The following is a 15,146-nucleotide window of genomic DNA, read 5'->3' as shown; positions in this document are numbered from 1 at the left end:
AATGGGCTCAAAGTGAACAAGGCTTTTTTCTTTATACTGAAAGGGTCATAAATAGTGATGATGTTAGCTAGGATAAGGATCCATCATATTCTATGGGAAGAAAGAGATTCAGGTTGGCCCATTTTTTAGCTTTTTGGTTTCTTGATAGTATCTCATGACTAAATCAATCCAAAGGCTTGTTCTCTGCGTAAAATCTAATGTCAAACGTGGAATTTATGATAGTAACACCTGGCAAGTCATCTTCAAGTGTCTGTGGACAGCTGGAATACGTAAGGATAGATCAGGAACTTAAGGCAGAAGGTAGCTGTGCTTCAGTCTCGGTGTCTGGGAATGCTAACAGCAGGGCTAGGAACAAGGAAATGTATGGTGTTCTTCTTATAACCACTAGAATCTGAGACAGGACAGATACATATATATATATATATATATATACATATATACATGTATATATATATATAAATCATGAAACATTAATCCTGAAACACTTTTTCTAAATGAAGTGAGTTTGTGCTTGCAGTTAGTTCTTTGATTATTCCTGACAAAACAGTGGGGACAAATCTTTACTTGTTATGGCAAGACACCGTCCCTGTCACAAGTTCTTATTGATCCAGGCTGTGTTATATTCCAGCCCTGTCAAGTGCTTCGCTGGCTCTGTTTAGTCCCCACAGCCACATCTGCTGTGGTAATTCCTCAGTATCATTTCAAGCCTCAGACAGTTTCAGAGCCGCTTTTATACATAACTACTGCTTCAGCAAGTGCATGACTCTGTATCACACAGCACAGTAAACAGGAGCAATCAATAGGTCATTTGTTTGCAAGGAGCGTGGTGGTTCCCTTGTTGCTATATCTGAGTTATCAGGGGAAGCGGGGAAGATAGGAAAGTGGGTTTGGAGAGGCACAGACATGCTGGCCAGGCTCATGTAGAACAAGTGATTATGAAGGGCCCTCCTGCTGTGACAGCAGCACAGGAAGCACTCAGAGGGGCTCAGCTTTTCTGAACCTCTTATTAATTTTTCTCTGGCCCTGCTGTAGGTGCCCTGAAAAGGGAATAAAGGAGCAGCTTCTCTGGCTTTTGATCAGACTCTTTTCTGCTCATTCTCTTCCTCCAGGCCCACCCCAGGGAGCACTACTGGACTCTGAGTTTTTCTAATGTTTCTTGTGATGAGTTGTCTTCACTATTTCTTACAGAAGCAGATTTTTCCAGCCAAATGCATCCTAGTATCAAGGATTTCTTTCTTGAAGTTCATTTTCCCCTTGCACTTTGGCAAATCACCTATTAAGTTAAAAAGTTTTTATAATACAGACTCATTTGTGTTACCAGAAAGTGGACATCCCTCAGAGGGAAAGAGAATTGCTGTGCTTATAAATCTGTGCCTTATTCCTTCTGGTTTGTCTTTCAGAGAAATCCTAATCTTGGCTTATGTGAGCAGGGACTCTTACAAATGGATCACTTCAGCCTGCTTGCTCAGGCACAAAATGGGTTAATAATTGCAACATGTGTTGGATGAAGATTATTCTGAAATGCAACATGTATTTTTCTTATGCATATTTGACCCTGTCTGTTATGAGGAGGCAAAGAAAGAATGGAGCAGAACAAATTTGAAACACGTTTTCCTAAATTTTGTTTTGCAAATGTCAAAGGAAATTCAGAGCATTGATATTTTCCATTTATTGTCACTCAGTTCCATGGTATCTTGCACCATCTGAAAGCTCGCACGAGGCTGGTTGTTTTAAGGTGTTACTGGAAAAATTAAAAAAAATGATCATGCACAGTAATAGAGATTAAAAGTATATGGTTGTTGAAATATTTTCTTCATGTTTTCCTTTTTTTTTTTAATTTATCAAAGCTGCTTTTCACCATCTTCTGGAAGCATGTCTACAACCGGTGTGTTTCAGCGTTCTGTTCTTTTATTCTTCTCTTGGCTACAATAACATAAATCTCAATTCCAGAATTACTCCAGATATAGGGCGTTGTAAGAAATTGAACCTTTCTACAGGTGGGACGGTTTGGTTTTGTTTTTTTTCCCTTGCCTAGCATTCCTGTGTTTTCTCCTGCCTCCCTGTGGTAATGTTTTATTTTCCTCAGGTGATATCTGATACTGAAACTTTCTTTTTTACTTCTTTTTAAAATGTGTTTTGCAGCCTACAGAGTGTTTTCTAAGTCAGCCTGAAGAAACACCAGGGAGCACTCTAAAAGCAAAGAAGCGAAAGAAGGTATGAGTGCCCTGAGGTGTACTTGGGGACTGGGCAGTGGGTGTGCCTGCTGTTGTGGGATTCCAAATTGGGTCAACTTTGTTGCTGTGTGAAGCTACATAGTGTTGCAGCCTTTATTTTAGAGAAGAATAAAAATCCCCACTTTTATGACTTCAGTCAAATTATCCATTCATTACATGAACTGAACTGCAGAATTGTGCCTATGCTCCTCACAAGGGTTGTGCGTTATTTATACCCACCTTGCAGGTGTGGCACACCAGGAAAATGAAACTGGCAAAGAAAGATGGCAATTCAGTTTCTGCAGCATCTGCCCTGATTCAGCTGTGTGAACAGGCTCCAGCATCCTTTGCACCAAGAACTGCCCTTGTTCCCTCTTCTCCTGGCATAAGTATATAAATAAATACTCTGGGCTGACCGTCTGGCTGTGCTCCATCTTCACTCAACAACAAACAGTCTGCTGTCTAGATGGAAATAATATGGCACTAGGCAAGTTAATTGTCTTTTGGGACAGCCTGTGTTAAGTACTTGGCTCCCTCACAAGGGTGGCTTTTTTAGGTTATGTCAGGCCTCTTAATCAGCCGGTGAATGGGCAGAGTTGAATTTAGCCTTCAAAGCAGCTCTGACAGAAGTGACCATGGAGCTTGATCCATTTCTGCCTAGTGAAAGCATTCCACCAGAGAATGGTGCAGCAGCCCTAGGAAAAAGACCCCGTTCCTAGGCAGACAACAAGCATTTGGTTACATCTTTAGTTTCACTGAGGCTAGGCCTCTGAAATGATGTACACAGCCTGCTAGCAAATGCATCAGGAAATATTTGTCAGATTGATCCATTGTTTCCAATCAAACTCTTCTCACTAAATAAAAGGAGGGGAGGGGGGAAACTAACAAAAAAAGAAAGAAAAAAGAGAAACACAAAAAACACCTTTGCTTTTAAGCATCTGGAACAAATTGGAAGAAAAATAGTAAAACTTCCTGTGTTAGGACCATTTCCCCATAGCTCTCCTCAAAGGAAGAGAGTTTGTTCATGTGTCCTTACTCTTATGGATTTTCTCATTAGTATCAGGCTTCTCCTCTCAAGAGTACCATAATTTTTTTGGAGGAATCAAGTGGCCCAGTAAATGACATAATGGTCCTGAGGAGTGACAGCTTATACTGAGTTACCAAGTGAAATGAGCCCAGCACTTCTGTGTTATTGTCTGCTAAACCAATGATTCCCAAATGCAGGTCACTGAACAAGCTGGAGCTGGAGAAGAGCATTTCTCCTTAGGACTCTGCCTTTTATATTTGCTAGGAATAATGAAGAAGGAGCTCATTTGTGGACCTCATGCAATAGCTGCGTGTTCTGTAGGTGGCCTGTGGCCATGCTTGGGAGAGGCAATTGTTGCAAGGCAGAAAAATGTGAGTGTCAAATGGTGGTGAAGCTTGAGAAGGAATATTGGAGATTCAGGTACCAGAGAAGCCAACCAGCTGGAAGTCCACAGGAGAGTCTTCCAGTTACCATAGATCAACCTTTGGACCACACCAAAGGTCAACCTAGAAGAATATAAGCCTTGCAGTGACCCACCACCTCTCCACAGCTGCTAAAAGTGGTTCCAAGCCCACTTTGTCTCACTGCAGGATCACTTTTCCTCACAGATGCTCTGTTGTAAGCATGCTGTCCTTCTGCTCTTCACTTCTAGGCTTATACTCCCACTCATCTATATGACAGCAAGTTCAGTTTAGTTTGTGCAGCTGAGAAACTGCAAGCTGTCCTTTCACAAATGACTAATTTCTCAGTGAGAATAAGAAAGGCTTCAGATCCATGCTGTTCTCTCCAGAATCTGTTCTATCCTTGAAAATCTGCTGTACTCTTAAATGCTGACAGATCATTCAGATAATGGGTATCCTGGGCTGTTCTCCCTTTATCATCCAATTTAATTATGTTAAAAAATATGATAACAGTTTCTTTTTTCAGTTACTTGCTAACGTTCTAAGGCATAAAGCATAATTGTTATGAACTCTTCTCCAAGCTCAAAATACTAGTTAGGTTTGAAAAATCAGGCGTTTTGGGAGAGTAAAACAGCTGCTGAACTCCTTCTGCTTGATTTCTGGTTTGGTGAGCTTTAAACTCATTTTTGTTATGGGTTTTGTGATAATGTAAATTGTGAATCTAGTTAACCATCTTCTCTTCCCAAAGAGATGGATAGTTACCCTGTTTAACTTAAAATATAGCTGTCTTAAGGTATTATTTGATTCCTATGATTAATGCTTTAAGGACAATAAATTAAAACAAATGATGAGAAAACTCAATTGTCGAACTGCTTCAACAGCAAAACCCACAAAAGTGTTTTTCAGTTATGTTTTTGTTACAGCAATGTTTTAGGTAAGTGAACAAGAGTTTCTGTCTTCAGGGTCCCAGGCAATTGTGTCAAAGTGTCTGAGCTTTATCCTGAAGTCTGTGTTATCACTAAAGACACTGGGAATCATGTCCTGTTAAAGACCTTTTTAGTCAGGCTTTTGTTAATGCAATTCACTGTATGAAGTTATGGAAGAATGTTTATTTACACTGTTGTTATCTATGCTAAGAACAGATATGATAGATATAGCATACGCTGTTATTTGTCTTTTTAGAAGAAAATTTCTGATGTTCTGGAAAAATCTCCTCCAAAACCTGGTGTCCCTGAGGATCTACAGAATCTGCTTAGTCAACATTTTGGTACAAAACGTTCAGTGATTGAAATAGAGGAATTAAAGCTGCCAGGTAACTTGTCCTATATCATATATATGTATATTTATTTTTTTTCCATGAAGCTAATAAGTTGTTTTTCTGTAGGAAAAAAGGAGGCTTTTGGGACAGGCTTTGTGAGATGTAATCTTTTATTGAAATGTTTGTATATACCATTTATTACTTTGCTTCTAAGAAGAGGCATTAATTTCTTTGAAACAAATCCGAGTAAGAATGTGTCTTATTATAAAAAGGTATTAATTTTAGAAGCTTGCTTTTCTACTAGAAATTGTAAGATTCCTAATTAGTATGTTCCATGATGCTGGTTGAGAAAGACTGTGAAAATATATTTCATTTCTGGGATTATCCATGTCTACCCAGATGTGTAATAGGAAGACTGAGAGGAGTAGACAAAGAAATAACAAAACGTGATTCTGGTGTGGTTATGAAATATTGAACACAATGGATTTTCAGGGAGTGGCATGGAAAAAAAGGTGGTAGTTTTGGTCCTATTTGAAAATGAACAAGTTTTAACCATGACTCTGACTCTCTTGGTTTCCTTTACTCTGTCTCCAGTTCAAAGCTAATGACAGAAAAGTCAAAGCAGGAGAGAGCAGGGGTAGCTTCTGTCTGTCAGCTTGAGATTGCATTAGAGATTAAGGCAATGTTCTCTGCCTCCTACTCTAGAGATGAAGAGGCACTGTCAATTTTCTAGGCACTATTCCATTATTTGTTGAGAGTGCATGTGAAGAACAAACTGTCTGGAAACAAATCTGCACATATTAATACTTCTTGAACTGTAGGTGACCTATCCCTAAACTAGCACCCTTCTAGCCCAGCAGTGCTTTCTCTCTTTTAATGTTTAAGCTTGGCTTTCTAATAAATATGCTTCTCTTTAGGATCACGAGTCTATGTTGACCTTTCCTGGGCCAGGTTCAGCTTTCTTATTGAATCAAGAAAACCTGGAGAAGTCCCATGTAGATTGCTTTCAAAAGCTTATGTTAAATATTTCTAGGCATGTAGAGATTTAGCAAATAATAAATTGCTTTGGTTTCTTTCTTATTGAAAGAGGTGTTTAGGTTAGTGAAGTGATCCATTTCCACATGGCTCTTGGGTTGGATGGGGATTTTTTAATCTTTCTTTTTGTGCTGGGAGTTGGAGGCTGAGAAGCCAAGCAGTTCACTAAACTTCTACAGCTGTCAAGTCATTCACGTCAAAGCACTGAGCAAATAAGCAAGTACTTAGAGTTGTGTGTTCTTGTTAACTGACACAGTGCAGAAGATCTGGATTATAGGCAGCATGATCTCTTGCTGCATGCTGAAGCTGTGGATTTTTTCCCCCCTTTCTGAAATTTTAAATAAAAGTTGTTAATACTCAGTTTTGCTGGAGTGTTGATGAAAAGTCAGTAACTGATGCTCGTATGCTTTAGAAAACACCTTCTGAATTGTTTAGTCAATAATGTCAGTGTATTCAGAACAGCAAAACAACAGCTAATGTACTTTGTCCACCAGGGAAAAGGACTATGGTGGGTGATTACAGTTCTCCTCTTACCACCAAATGTTTATGATACTCTACCAGTCTTTGCCCTTCCCCACCAGCATCACAAGCATCTTTTAAACATAATTTAAAAATTAAATCAGCTGTTGATGCTTCAGTTGTACACATTCAACTTCCTTTGGAGCTGAAGCCCCAGTAAATGTCAATCTTTGGTTTTAATAGAAAGGATTGGGGAAAATTAGAAGTTTTTGGCAAGACAACACCAATTAAATGAAGGATATAGTGATGGAAAGTGGTTATTCTCAAGAAACTATACAGGCAGGCTCCAGCTACAAGCCAGGTTTGTCACACTCTCTGTTCTGGTAGAAACCATGGACTGACAGTGCCAGCATTAGCACAATGTGCCATCCACATGAAGGTAAATATCATGTGTAGGGAAACCTCTTTAATTTAGTTAAAATGAATCAGCAAACATCTTGTTCCAGAGAGAGGCACTCTGAGGTGCAGTGTTTCATGCAAAATGGCAGCAAATACGTGAGGCCCCGAAGACAGGGTTGTTAATGCTATGAGGGAGAATATTGTTCCATTAGGCAAAAGACCTATAACAGCTATGGCAAGTTTTCAGGCCATCTACTTTGAATCAACTTTTTAAGAGCCTACTTTTTCTATATAGGCACCAGAGAAAAGGACTTTCCTGACTACCTTAGTTGGGACGTTGTCTTTTTCTGTTGCCCCTATAACGGACCTTAAAGGCAAATAGCATGTCTGTCATCTATGGTCCTTTTCAGATTTACTTCCTAATGGCATAGGTAAAAGATAGGCAATCCATAGGAAATGAGTCACAGTGCAATATAGGTGCTACTATTATGGCTAGTACTTAAGGTAAATTGCCACAATATGCAAGACCAGAAAGTAAAGCCAGCTCACTGACGGATGAGTGGCCAGTATCTCACTTATTGGTAGGTTCTTGCATTTACACATTTGGCTAAAACCTTTGCTTGATTGTGGTAAAAAAGAAAAAAATATGGAAAATTGTTTTAAAGCATGTGATCACCCTTAGGCAGCCCTGTGTTCAGAATTTAATGGTAGGATAAAATGGAGGAATTGTAAATGGGTGGTAAGGTGTTACCCTTGTTGACTTACCCAATTTAAAGCCTCAGTGAAATGAGGTGTTCTTGGGTCTTTTTTCACAAAAAGTAATTTATTGATGATGAATTTTAACACGCATATGATTTCATCAATGTAATTAACTAATAACTGTGCTGCACACATGTAAGCTCTATTTTTCTGTTCTTAAAAATACATGAACAAAAATATTTTCTCCTTTATGTTTTCAGATTCTTGCTTTTTGCCAGCCAATGACCTCACCCACAGTTTTTCTTCATACCTGAAAGAAAGTAAGTTAAAATGTTGGTCTGGATGAAATGAAAGTTGTATGAAAAACATTATTTATGTGCTATTATTGCAGCTTTTATCTGCACTCTCAAATATTTTTAATTATGTGTCGTTAATAATTTCCAGGGTGGTGACTTTTTTTTTTTTTTTCATTTGTTTGCTTGCTTGTTCTATGAGAGGTGTTTTGTTTTGTTTTACAAAATAACTTTTGTTTTGGACCTAAATGTTTTAGAGTTTCTTCAAACTATTTGTCGTATTTTTTGTCGTAAGTTGTTTGTTGTGGCTTCTTGAGTAGATATGTATTATCTTACAGTAATAGTTTTGCCACTGCCTCCTTACTTGAACCAAGAGAATTATTTTCTCTCTTGCAGAGAACTCCTGGTTTGGTAAATGTTTCAATTGGTTTTACCTAGTACAAATTATCATATGTGTCAAATGAAGACAGTGGGCATGTCACCTAACCAAATATTTATTTTTAATGCTGTCTAATTTGTTCAGCATTATAACATATCTGTATTTTATCTATCTTGGGTGTTTTATTTTCCAGTTTCTCAGCCGTGACTAAATGTAACAGTGTTGCCAGAGATCCAGACCTCATAGGAGTCAGCATGTGTGTTCTTGTTGCTGGCTACCATTCATCATGTACTCTTGTAATATAAAATTGTGGCATGTATGTAAGTAGTACTTTCTCTGACTGTGTATGTGGCCTTTTTCATTTCAGTCTGTCCTAAGTGGGCAAAATTCCGTAAAAACCACAAGGAGAAGAAGTCAGTGGTGATGCTGGTTATCTGCAGTTCTGCCCTTCGTTCCTTGGAACTCATGAAGTATGTTGATAGCAAACGTTTTGCTGAGGTTGGCTGTCAGTCAGAGGTTTTGTCTTGGAACCACAGACATAAAGGCAAAACTGGGACACTGTTCTTTGCTAGCCAACAAATTTACTGACTGAAACTGATGCAATATCCCTTGCTGCTTTAAACTGTGGGAGTGCGGTGTTTGGTTTTAGCCTAAAGTAACACTTAGTAGTTCAGTTGCATGGAAGCACTGTTTCTGTTGAAAAACAAAACTGAAGTGTAACCAATCTGGGAGGAACACGCAACGTGTTATACGTGGGAACAAAGTAAACCCGCAAGGCGTCCTAATCAGCAGTAGAAGTCATGACTGTAAGGCCATGATGCTGATAGCACCAAAAGCAATGAAACAAAGCATTGCATAGCCTCAAATGGCAATGCATGTGTCTGGCCTGAGTGCCTCCATATCTGTGTGCATGTCTCCTTTTTCCTCTCTCTCCTCCCCTATTCATTCCAAAAGACTTGATGAATTAACGTATACCTTGGAGATTTCGTGACTGTCAACTGTGTCTTGACCTTGCTTCCTAAGATTATCTTTCTGTACAACATACAAGCAAGAGTAGAGAAGTTTATGCTGCACTTAAAAGCATTGATGTTGTAGATGTGCCTGTAGTGCTCAGCTCCTGTATGCAGATATTAGAATCTGAGTGGTTTGTCTGTATACTTATATATAACCTTTAGCCTTGCACAAGAGAAGTTTGAAAACTTGGCTCACCACAAAAATCATGCAGAGAAAGTATCTTAAATGACATTCCATAAATACTGTCTGTGTAGTCCCCTCCTTGACTAATACAGAACATGGAGTTCTTAGTGCATGCTCAAATAGAGCATCAAAAGAATAAGTCAGGTTTTCAGACTAATGAGTTTTGGTCCTCTGGAATTTGGACAATCTGACCAGGAAAACATGTGGCAGGCTAGGTTTTCCCAGCAGCCATGCTTCAGGAAGATTTTTTAAAATGTACATTCATCCATACACACACAGCTCTTTCCTTTGCCTGCATGCATATGTTTGTTGATGCCTATATGTCAGTAACAGAGCAGTTTTTTAATTACAATTTGATGATTAGTCAGTTTCGAACTGTTAGTTGTGGAAGCACAAGCTGTAACTATTCAACATTATCTGAGAAGCTATCTAAGCAATATTGCCCTCTAGTGATATCTGCTATTGTATTTGTCCAGTTGTTTATCACTGCAAATAATGAAGAGAGACCATACGTAGTGTTCACAGTACTAGTGTGGGTCACTAGGGGAACTGTGTCTCTCAAGTATGTTGAGAAATCCTGGCTAGTTTTGTTTTCCTCCTGTGTGGTCTTAATCTCAGCCCTGATACTTGCATTTCCTTCTTTTTCTTTTTATTTCTAGGTCAATGACAGTATTTAAAGGCGACTGCAGAGTTCTGAAATTGTTTGCAAAGCACATAAAGGTAAGAAAGCTGCAAAAGTGACAGAAGAACTGAACAACTAACTAGTGTCAAACCATGTTTTTAATACATTTAACAACAGTGCCTTTCATTTTAGCGTTTCTTTCTTCAGGTTTTGATTCTTGGAGAAATCTAGCCAAATACCATCTCCAGTAATTCTGGCAAAATCCTGTGCGGAGTATAAATATTTATTCATTTGCTATGTGTTAAAGATATTCCACATTGCTGTGACATGCTCATTCAAATGTATTTTACCTGTTTAAATCGAAGACTCACGCATTTGTAAAAGCATCCACATTTGCACATGCTGATGAAATTGTCTAGTTATCCAGTATTCGTACGTGCTGGAAAGCACAAACTGTGGGAATATGGGAAGTAATAAGTGGAAATTTAGCCTTTGATATAAATACTGTCAAACACAAATGTCACTTGCTTTATTTCATTTTTTCCAATGTCATCATCTTGAGGGAGTTTTGATCTAAGTCAGATTTGTCAGTTTCCCAAATATTTACAGAGAGTTTGTTTAAATACAGAAGAAAACCTACTGTTCTCACTTCCAGAAATAGTTGTTGCAATTGCAGTTATTCAAAACTGAAAATATTCTAAAGAATTGTGATGCCCTGCTGACTGTTATGCTCTCCCCAGAAGATCAGCTTGATAGCTTGATAAATGAACAGCATTTGTTACTTGATAGTAGTCTAGAAAGAGATACTGCATAATCTTGGATTTATTTCCAGCCTGGAGATGTTCTTTGAGAAGAAATTTGAAACAATTGTGGTTTCACTGCGGTTTGTCTTTCTTCAAATCAGATAAAAGAACAGATGAATATGTTGGAGAAAGGTGTGTTCCACATTGGAGTTGGAACTCCTGGGAGGATAAAAGCACTGGTGGAGCAAGGTAGGAGAAAAATGAGGATTTTATCAATGGGTTATCCTACACTTGATCTCAGAGGAAGTGAGACTTAGCTTTTGAAGTGCTTAGGTTGGTATGAGTCCATAGATTTAGGAACTAAGCTCTGCAGTTTTGCTTTTCCTCTTCTGTGTCAGTCAGAATGAGGTCAGTTAATAACAGTTGATTTAATAAACACTTTAAGCTGGAATAAATCAGTGTTACAAGAGAAGGGCAAAGTAGTGCCTCTCACACAATCAGTACCCACTTAGTCACCCCATCCTGTCTCTTGTTCTGGCACAAGGGTATGTTTGGCAGCTCAGTGACCTGATCCCAATTAGAACTGATCCCAATTAAAACAAAACCAGCATGCACACAAAATCAGGTAATGAACAAGCTAAGGTGGAGGACTTCCTCCTTTGGCAGGAATACTGATTTATGCTGACTTGAAAATGATTGCAAAACCATCATGTAAGATTTAAAGTTCCAGGAAACCAAACACTGCAAGTAAATCAAAAGGAAGTAATGGCAGAAGTCGTGGTATCATATGTCACTCTGAGCTCAGCATAAATTTTTGTATGGAGTGGACAAGATCTGCTTGCTGATTTTAGTTATGATTTGTGCATGATAAAATCAAATATATAAATGTCCTTTTCTCTTTCCAGTTTTACTTACTCAGTAGACACCACGTGCACAAATTAAAACAAACAAAAATGACAAGATAAGGCGATTCTTTCCATTTCTCTTTCTAAGCACTGCCTTTCCCCAACTGTGATTTCTTGGTTAGGGTCTGTCTGTAGATTTGAACTCTAAAGCTCCTTCCAGTGGGGTACAGGAATAGCTTTTTTTTTTTGCTATGTCCTTCACCAGTGTTAAATTGTTGCTCTTCGACACTTTGGCATATTACCATGTAACTCATGTAGGGACACAAGGTGTCTAATCCTTTTTTGACAGCTTAGTGTTGCAGTGCTAGGTCACTGAAAAATGGAGAGGAGTAAAAAGCGATATGAAGAACTGTGGACAGCATGTAGAAGACCAGGGAAAAATAGGAGAACTACTGGAGGGCAGGTTCAGAAAGAACCTTCTTCCTTCAACAGAATTTGTTTGGAGAATGAAGGAATCCTTCAACAGCACCACTGACCTGACTCACATTCGCATAGCACTTGATCCTTTAAATTCCTAAACACCATCAATTCACATTAATAAGATTTTTCAGGCTAAGGTCCCTGTAACTTACCAGCTCCTCATGAGCTGTGGAAATTCAACTCTTGTGGTTTCATCAAGAGGAAGCTTGAGGAATTATGTGCTGGCAGGATGTTAGCTCCTGACAAGCCTGGCAACAGTTCCGCTTTTGTGTTTATCTTTCAAAAAGGCATAGGATTATGTGGTTAAAGGAGTTTGCAGTGTCACTGCATTAGTTTTCCAAGCACAAATGTAGTGTTCAAAGATTAGTTTCTTTGGGAACAGACAGCAAAAGATGTAAAACATAAAAAACAATTTTGATATGCACATGCTATGTTGTCTTTTTTAGATGGCCTATGTTTGAACTCCACAAAATATATTATTCTGGATTGGAACTGGAGAGATCAGAAACTAAGGAGAATGATGGATATCCCTGAGGTATTGTAGGAGCACCTGTATATATAATATTCTGTGTACTCAGTGCTTTTGATTCTAGTGCCTTGGTCAGTAAGGATTTATTTCTATAAAGCAGACTTAGCAGTCTAGGAATGCAAAAACAAGTCACTGTTTCACTTGAAAATCTGTACTCTTGGATCTCAAAATTACCTCTTGAGGAAGTTGGTTTCTTTTGTTGTTATTACAGGTCACAGCTGTGACTCATACAGCTGTGCTGTGAATTTCTGCTGTTTATGCTAAATAGTTGTTCTGCCTGTTCCCGGGAAATTCAGTGAGAGTACTTCATGCAAAAAAAAGTTTCCACAAAAACTAAATACAGCTTTGGATGGCATTTATTGGTCTCTGAGAGTAAAATAACTTTGTATAGTTAGGTTTTTGTTTTTTTTTTTTTCCTTTTTTGAAAAGAGGTAGGTTGCAAACTATGTAGAACCATCCATTATTTGTAGACTCTTTTTTAAGATAGCTCCCCATGCTTTTTAATTCTGTAATCCAACTTCCACATTAATTGCTATGACAAGATATGCTTACCATATGCTGTGGGCCATCAGCTAGTGTCCAGCAGAAAGAGGTGGATTGCTCTAGTGGTCTCTGCTAGAGAGCTCCCGTTTCACTATACATTTTCACAGGCTGATATGCATTCCATACTGGGAAACAGCTTCCATTCATGCAGATAGGAAGCTGTTTCACAAGTGAAATAAAAATGGTCAGTCATTATTCCTACTCTGCACCTGCCTATATCTTTGAATGTGCCGTATTTTATAGTCCCTCCCCACACACAAAGATGCAACTTTCTAATAATCTTGGATAAAGCACCCTGCAAAAAACACACTGCCAAAATGAAGCAGGGAAAAGAACAGCTTTGCATACTGAGGCAAGGAGGCTCCCTCTTGTGGTAAATGCTTGAGAATCTTTTGTACAGTGCTAGCACTTATTTGTAAGTTTTTTAACACCAGAGAACCTGCATTCACAGGCATGTTACCTCAGGATAGTAGTACAAGTGCTGCTGCCACTGGGACAGATTTTTGCGAGTCAGCTGAAGTAAACATACGCACAGTAGCCTACAGGTGATCCGTTGAAAAAGAAATAAATATTATATTGTTAACATTTGATTTGGGGATATTGCAAGTTTGAAACATCTTGTTCAGCTCTCTGTAGGAGGCATCACAGCATTTTGGCATGTCTGCCTAGGAATACAGGTCAAATTGACTTTGGCTCTATTTTGTTAAGGGAAAATGACCATCAATGAAATTATAGAAATCAATATCCAGGCTTAGTTTCAGGTAAAACCAAGAAAGAATCTTACACTTTTGGACATAGTGTTAACCTAAGGATAGGTCCTTTATATTTGGTTACAGAATAGTGAATGTGATTACAGCAAAGTCTTCAGATCTGCCCTTGCCTCAGTTAAAACAAAGATTTTTGACGTGTTGGGCGATGTAAGTGGAGTACCTTACAGCTTTTTTTTTCCTGCTGGAGACAGCACGTAGATTCCTGAAAGTTATTTTTAAGAAATATCAGTAATAAAAAATATCCAGCTAATGTTTTTGAAATAGTGCACCTTAATGCAGTAGAAGACAGTGGTATGTTAGCAGCTTGCAAACTTAAAATACAAACTACAGTCTCAGTAAGCAGCGGATCTTTCTCTTCTATCTATAGAAGTATTGTCAAATGCATGATAATAATAGTCATATGTTTACTCAAAGAGGTGATTTAGTTCCACCAGCATGAAAATTGGCAATTCAATGTTCTATTTTTCTTTATCCTAAATCAATTGTGGAGGCAAAATTGTGCTTTAGAATTGGAAAAAAGGCATTGTGACACGTTTCCATTGCCAAATCTTGTTTTGTCAGTAATATCTTTATATGTTTAAGGTGTTACAGTGCTAAATTTTCATGTAGATAGACTTCTCTGCTTAATGAAATGTGCAGAAAACAGGAACAGCTGGAAGAATACGTACCTCTTGTCTACTCATGGGAAAATCCATTGCTTCATTTTGAAGGTGCAAACTACTTGCTGTTCCTGTCCTCATCTCATCTGCTGAAATATGTCATCTATTCTTACCCTTGTTTACATTTGTTTTTGATCTTTAGATAAGCAGTAAGGTACAGTCATATCCATGTTGTAAACCAGAGTACTTTGCATGTGGCTTAGTTATACCTGAATGCTCAGTTTCATTCAGGAGTCTCAGCCACAAACATTGTGTGGCTGTTACAGTGCAGGACTACCCTTGGACTCATTGATAACACTTGATACACTGTAAAATCCTACAGAAATCTTGCAGCCCAGGGTGTATCTCTTGCTCTGCCAAGTTTAATCAACTGTGCCAATTACTGTGTAGCTGTGTTGTATGAGCTGTTGTTGTACCTTAGGACTGCACAGTAAACGTTAGAGGAGAGGCCCCATGGCAACCTACAGCCCCTCATGAGGAGAGCTGAGGGGCAGCGCTGAGCTCTGCTCCGTGTGACAGCAACAGGGCCTGAGGGAACGGCATGGAGCTGCGTCAGGGGAGGGCAGCTGGGGGTGAGGGACAGGGGCTGCACCAG

General features: G+C 38.7%; 1 protein-coding gene and 1 long non-coding RNA gene across 4 annotated transcripts in view; one reads left to right on the top strand and one right to left on the bottom strand.

Moving 5' to 3' along the window:
• The window catches only part of CMSS1 (cms1 ribosomal small subunit homolog), a 110,009-nt gene that overhangs the window by 94,270 nt on the left and 593 nt on the right, over positions 1 to 15,146 (top strand). For all 3 annotated transcript variants that reach the window (XM_052665514.1, XM_052665503.1, XM_052665525.1), the window contains exons 3-9: positions 2,143 to 2,214; positions 4,824 to 4,953; positions 7,752 to 7,811; positions 8,531 to 8,633; positions 10,020 to 10,080; positions 10,887 to 10,974; positions 12,497 to 12,585. In XM_052665514.1, the coding sequence (XP_052521474.1) occupies positions 2,143 to 2,214; positions 4,824 to 4,953; positions 7,752 to 7,811; positions 8,531 to 8,633; positions 10,020 to 10,080; positions 10,887 to 10,974; positions 12,497 to 12,585 (603 nt within the window). The remainder of the gene's footprint in view (positions 1 to 2,142; positions 2,215 to 4,823; positions 4,954 to 7,751; positions 7,812 to 8,530; positions 8,634 to 10,019; positions 10,081 to 10,886; positions 10,975 to 12,496; positions 12,586 to 15,146) is intronic.
• On the bottom strand, positions 10,078 to 14,633 carry LOC128072147 (uncharacterized). Its single transcript, XR_008202150.1, has 3 exons — positions 14,561 to 14,633; positions 13,132 to 13,281; positions 10,078 to 10,435 (listed from the first exon to the last, which is right to left on the bottom strand). It is a non-coding gene; the product is annotated as an uncharacterized LOC128072147 (long non-coding RNA).

This window comes from Tympanuchus pallidicinctus, unplaced genomic scaffold (assembly GCF_026119805.1).
Source record: "Tympanuchus pallidicinctus isolate F22 unplaced genomic scaffold, pur_lepc_1.0 scaffold10, whole genome shotgun sequence".
NCBI classification, from domain to species: domain Eukaryota; kingdom Metazoa; phylum Chordata; class Aves; order Galliformes; family Phasianidae; genus Tympanuchus; species Tympanuchus pallidicinctus.
This window is presented reverse-complemented; position numbering and strand designations above follow the sequence as displayed.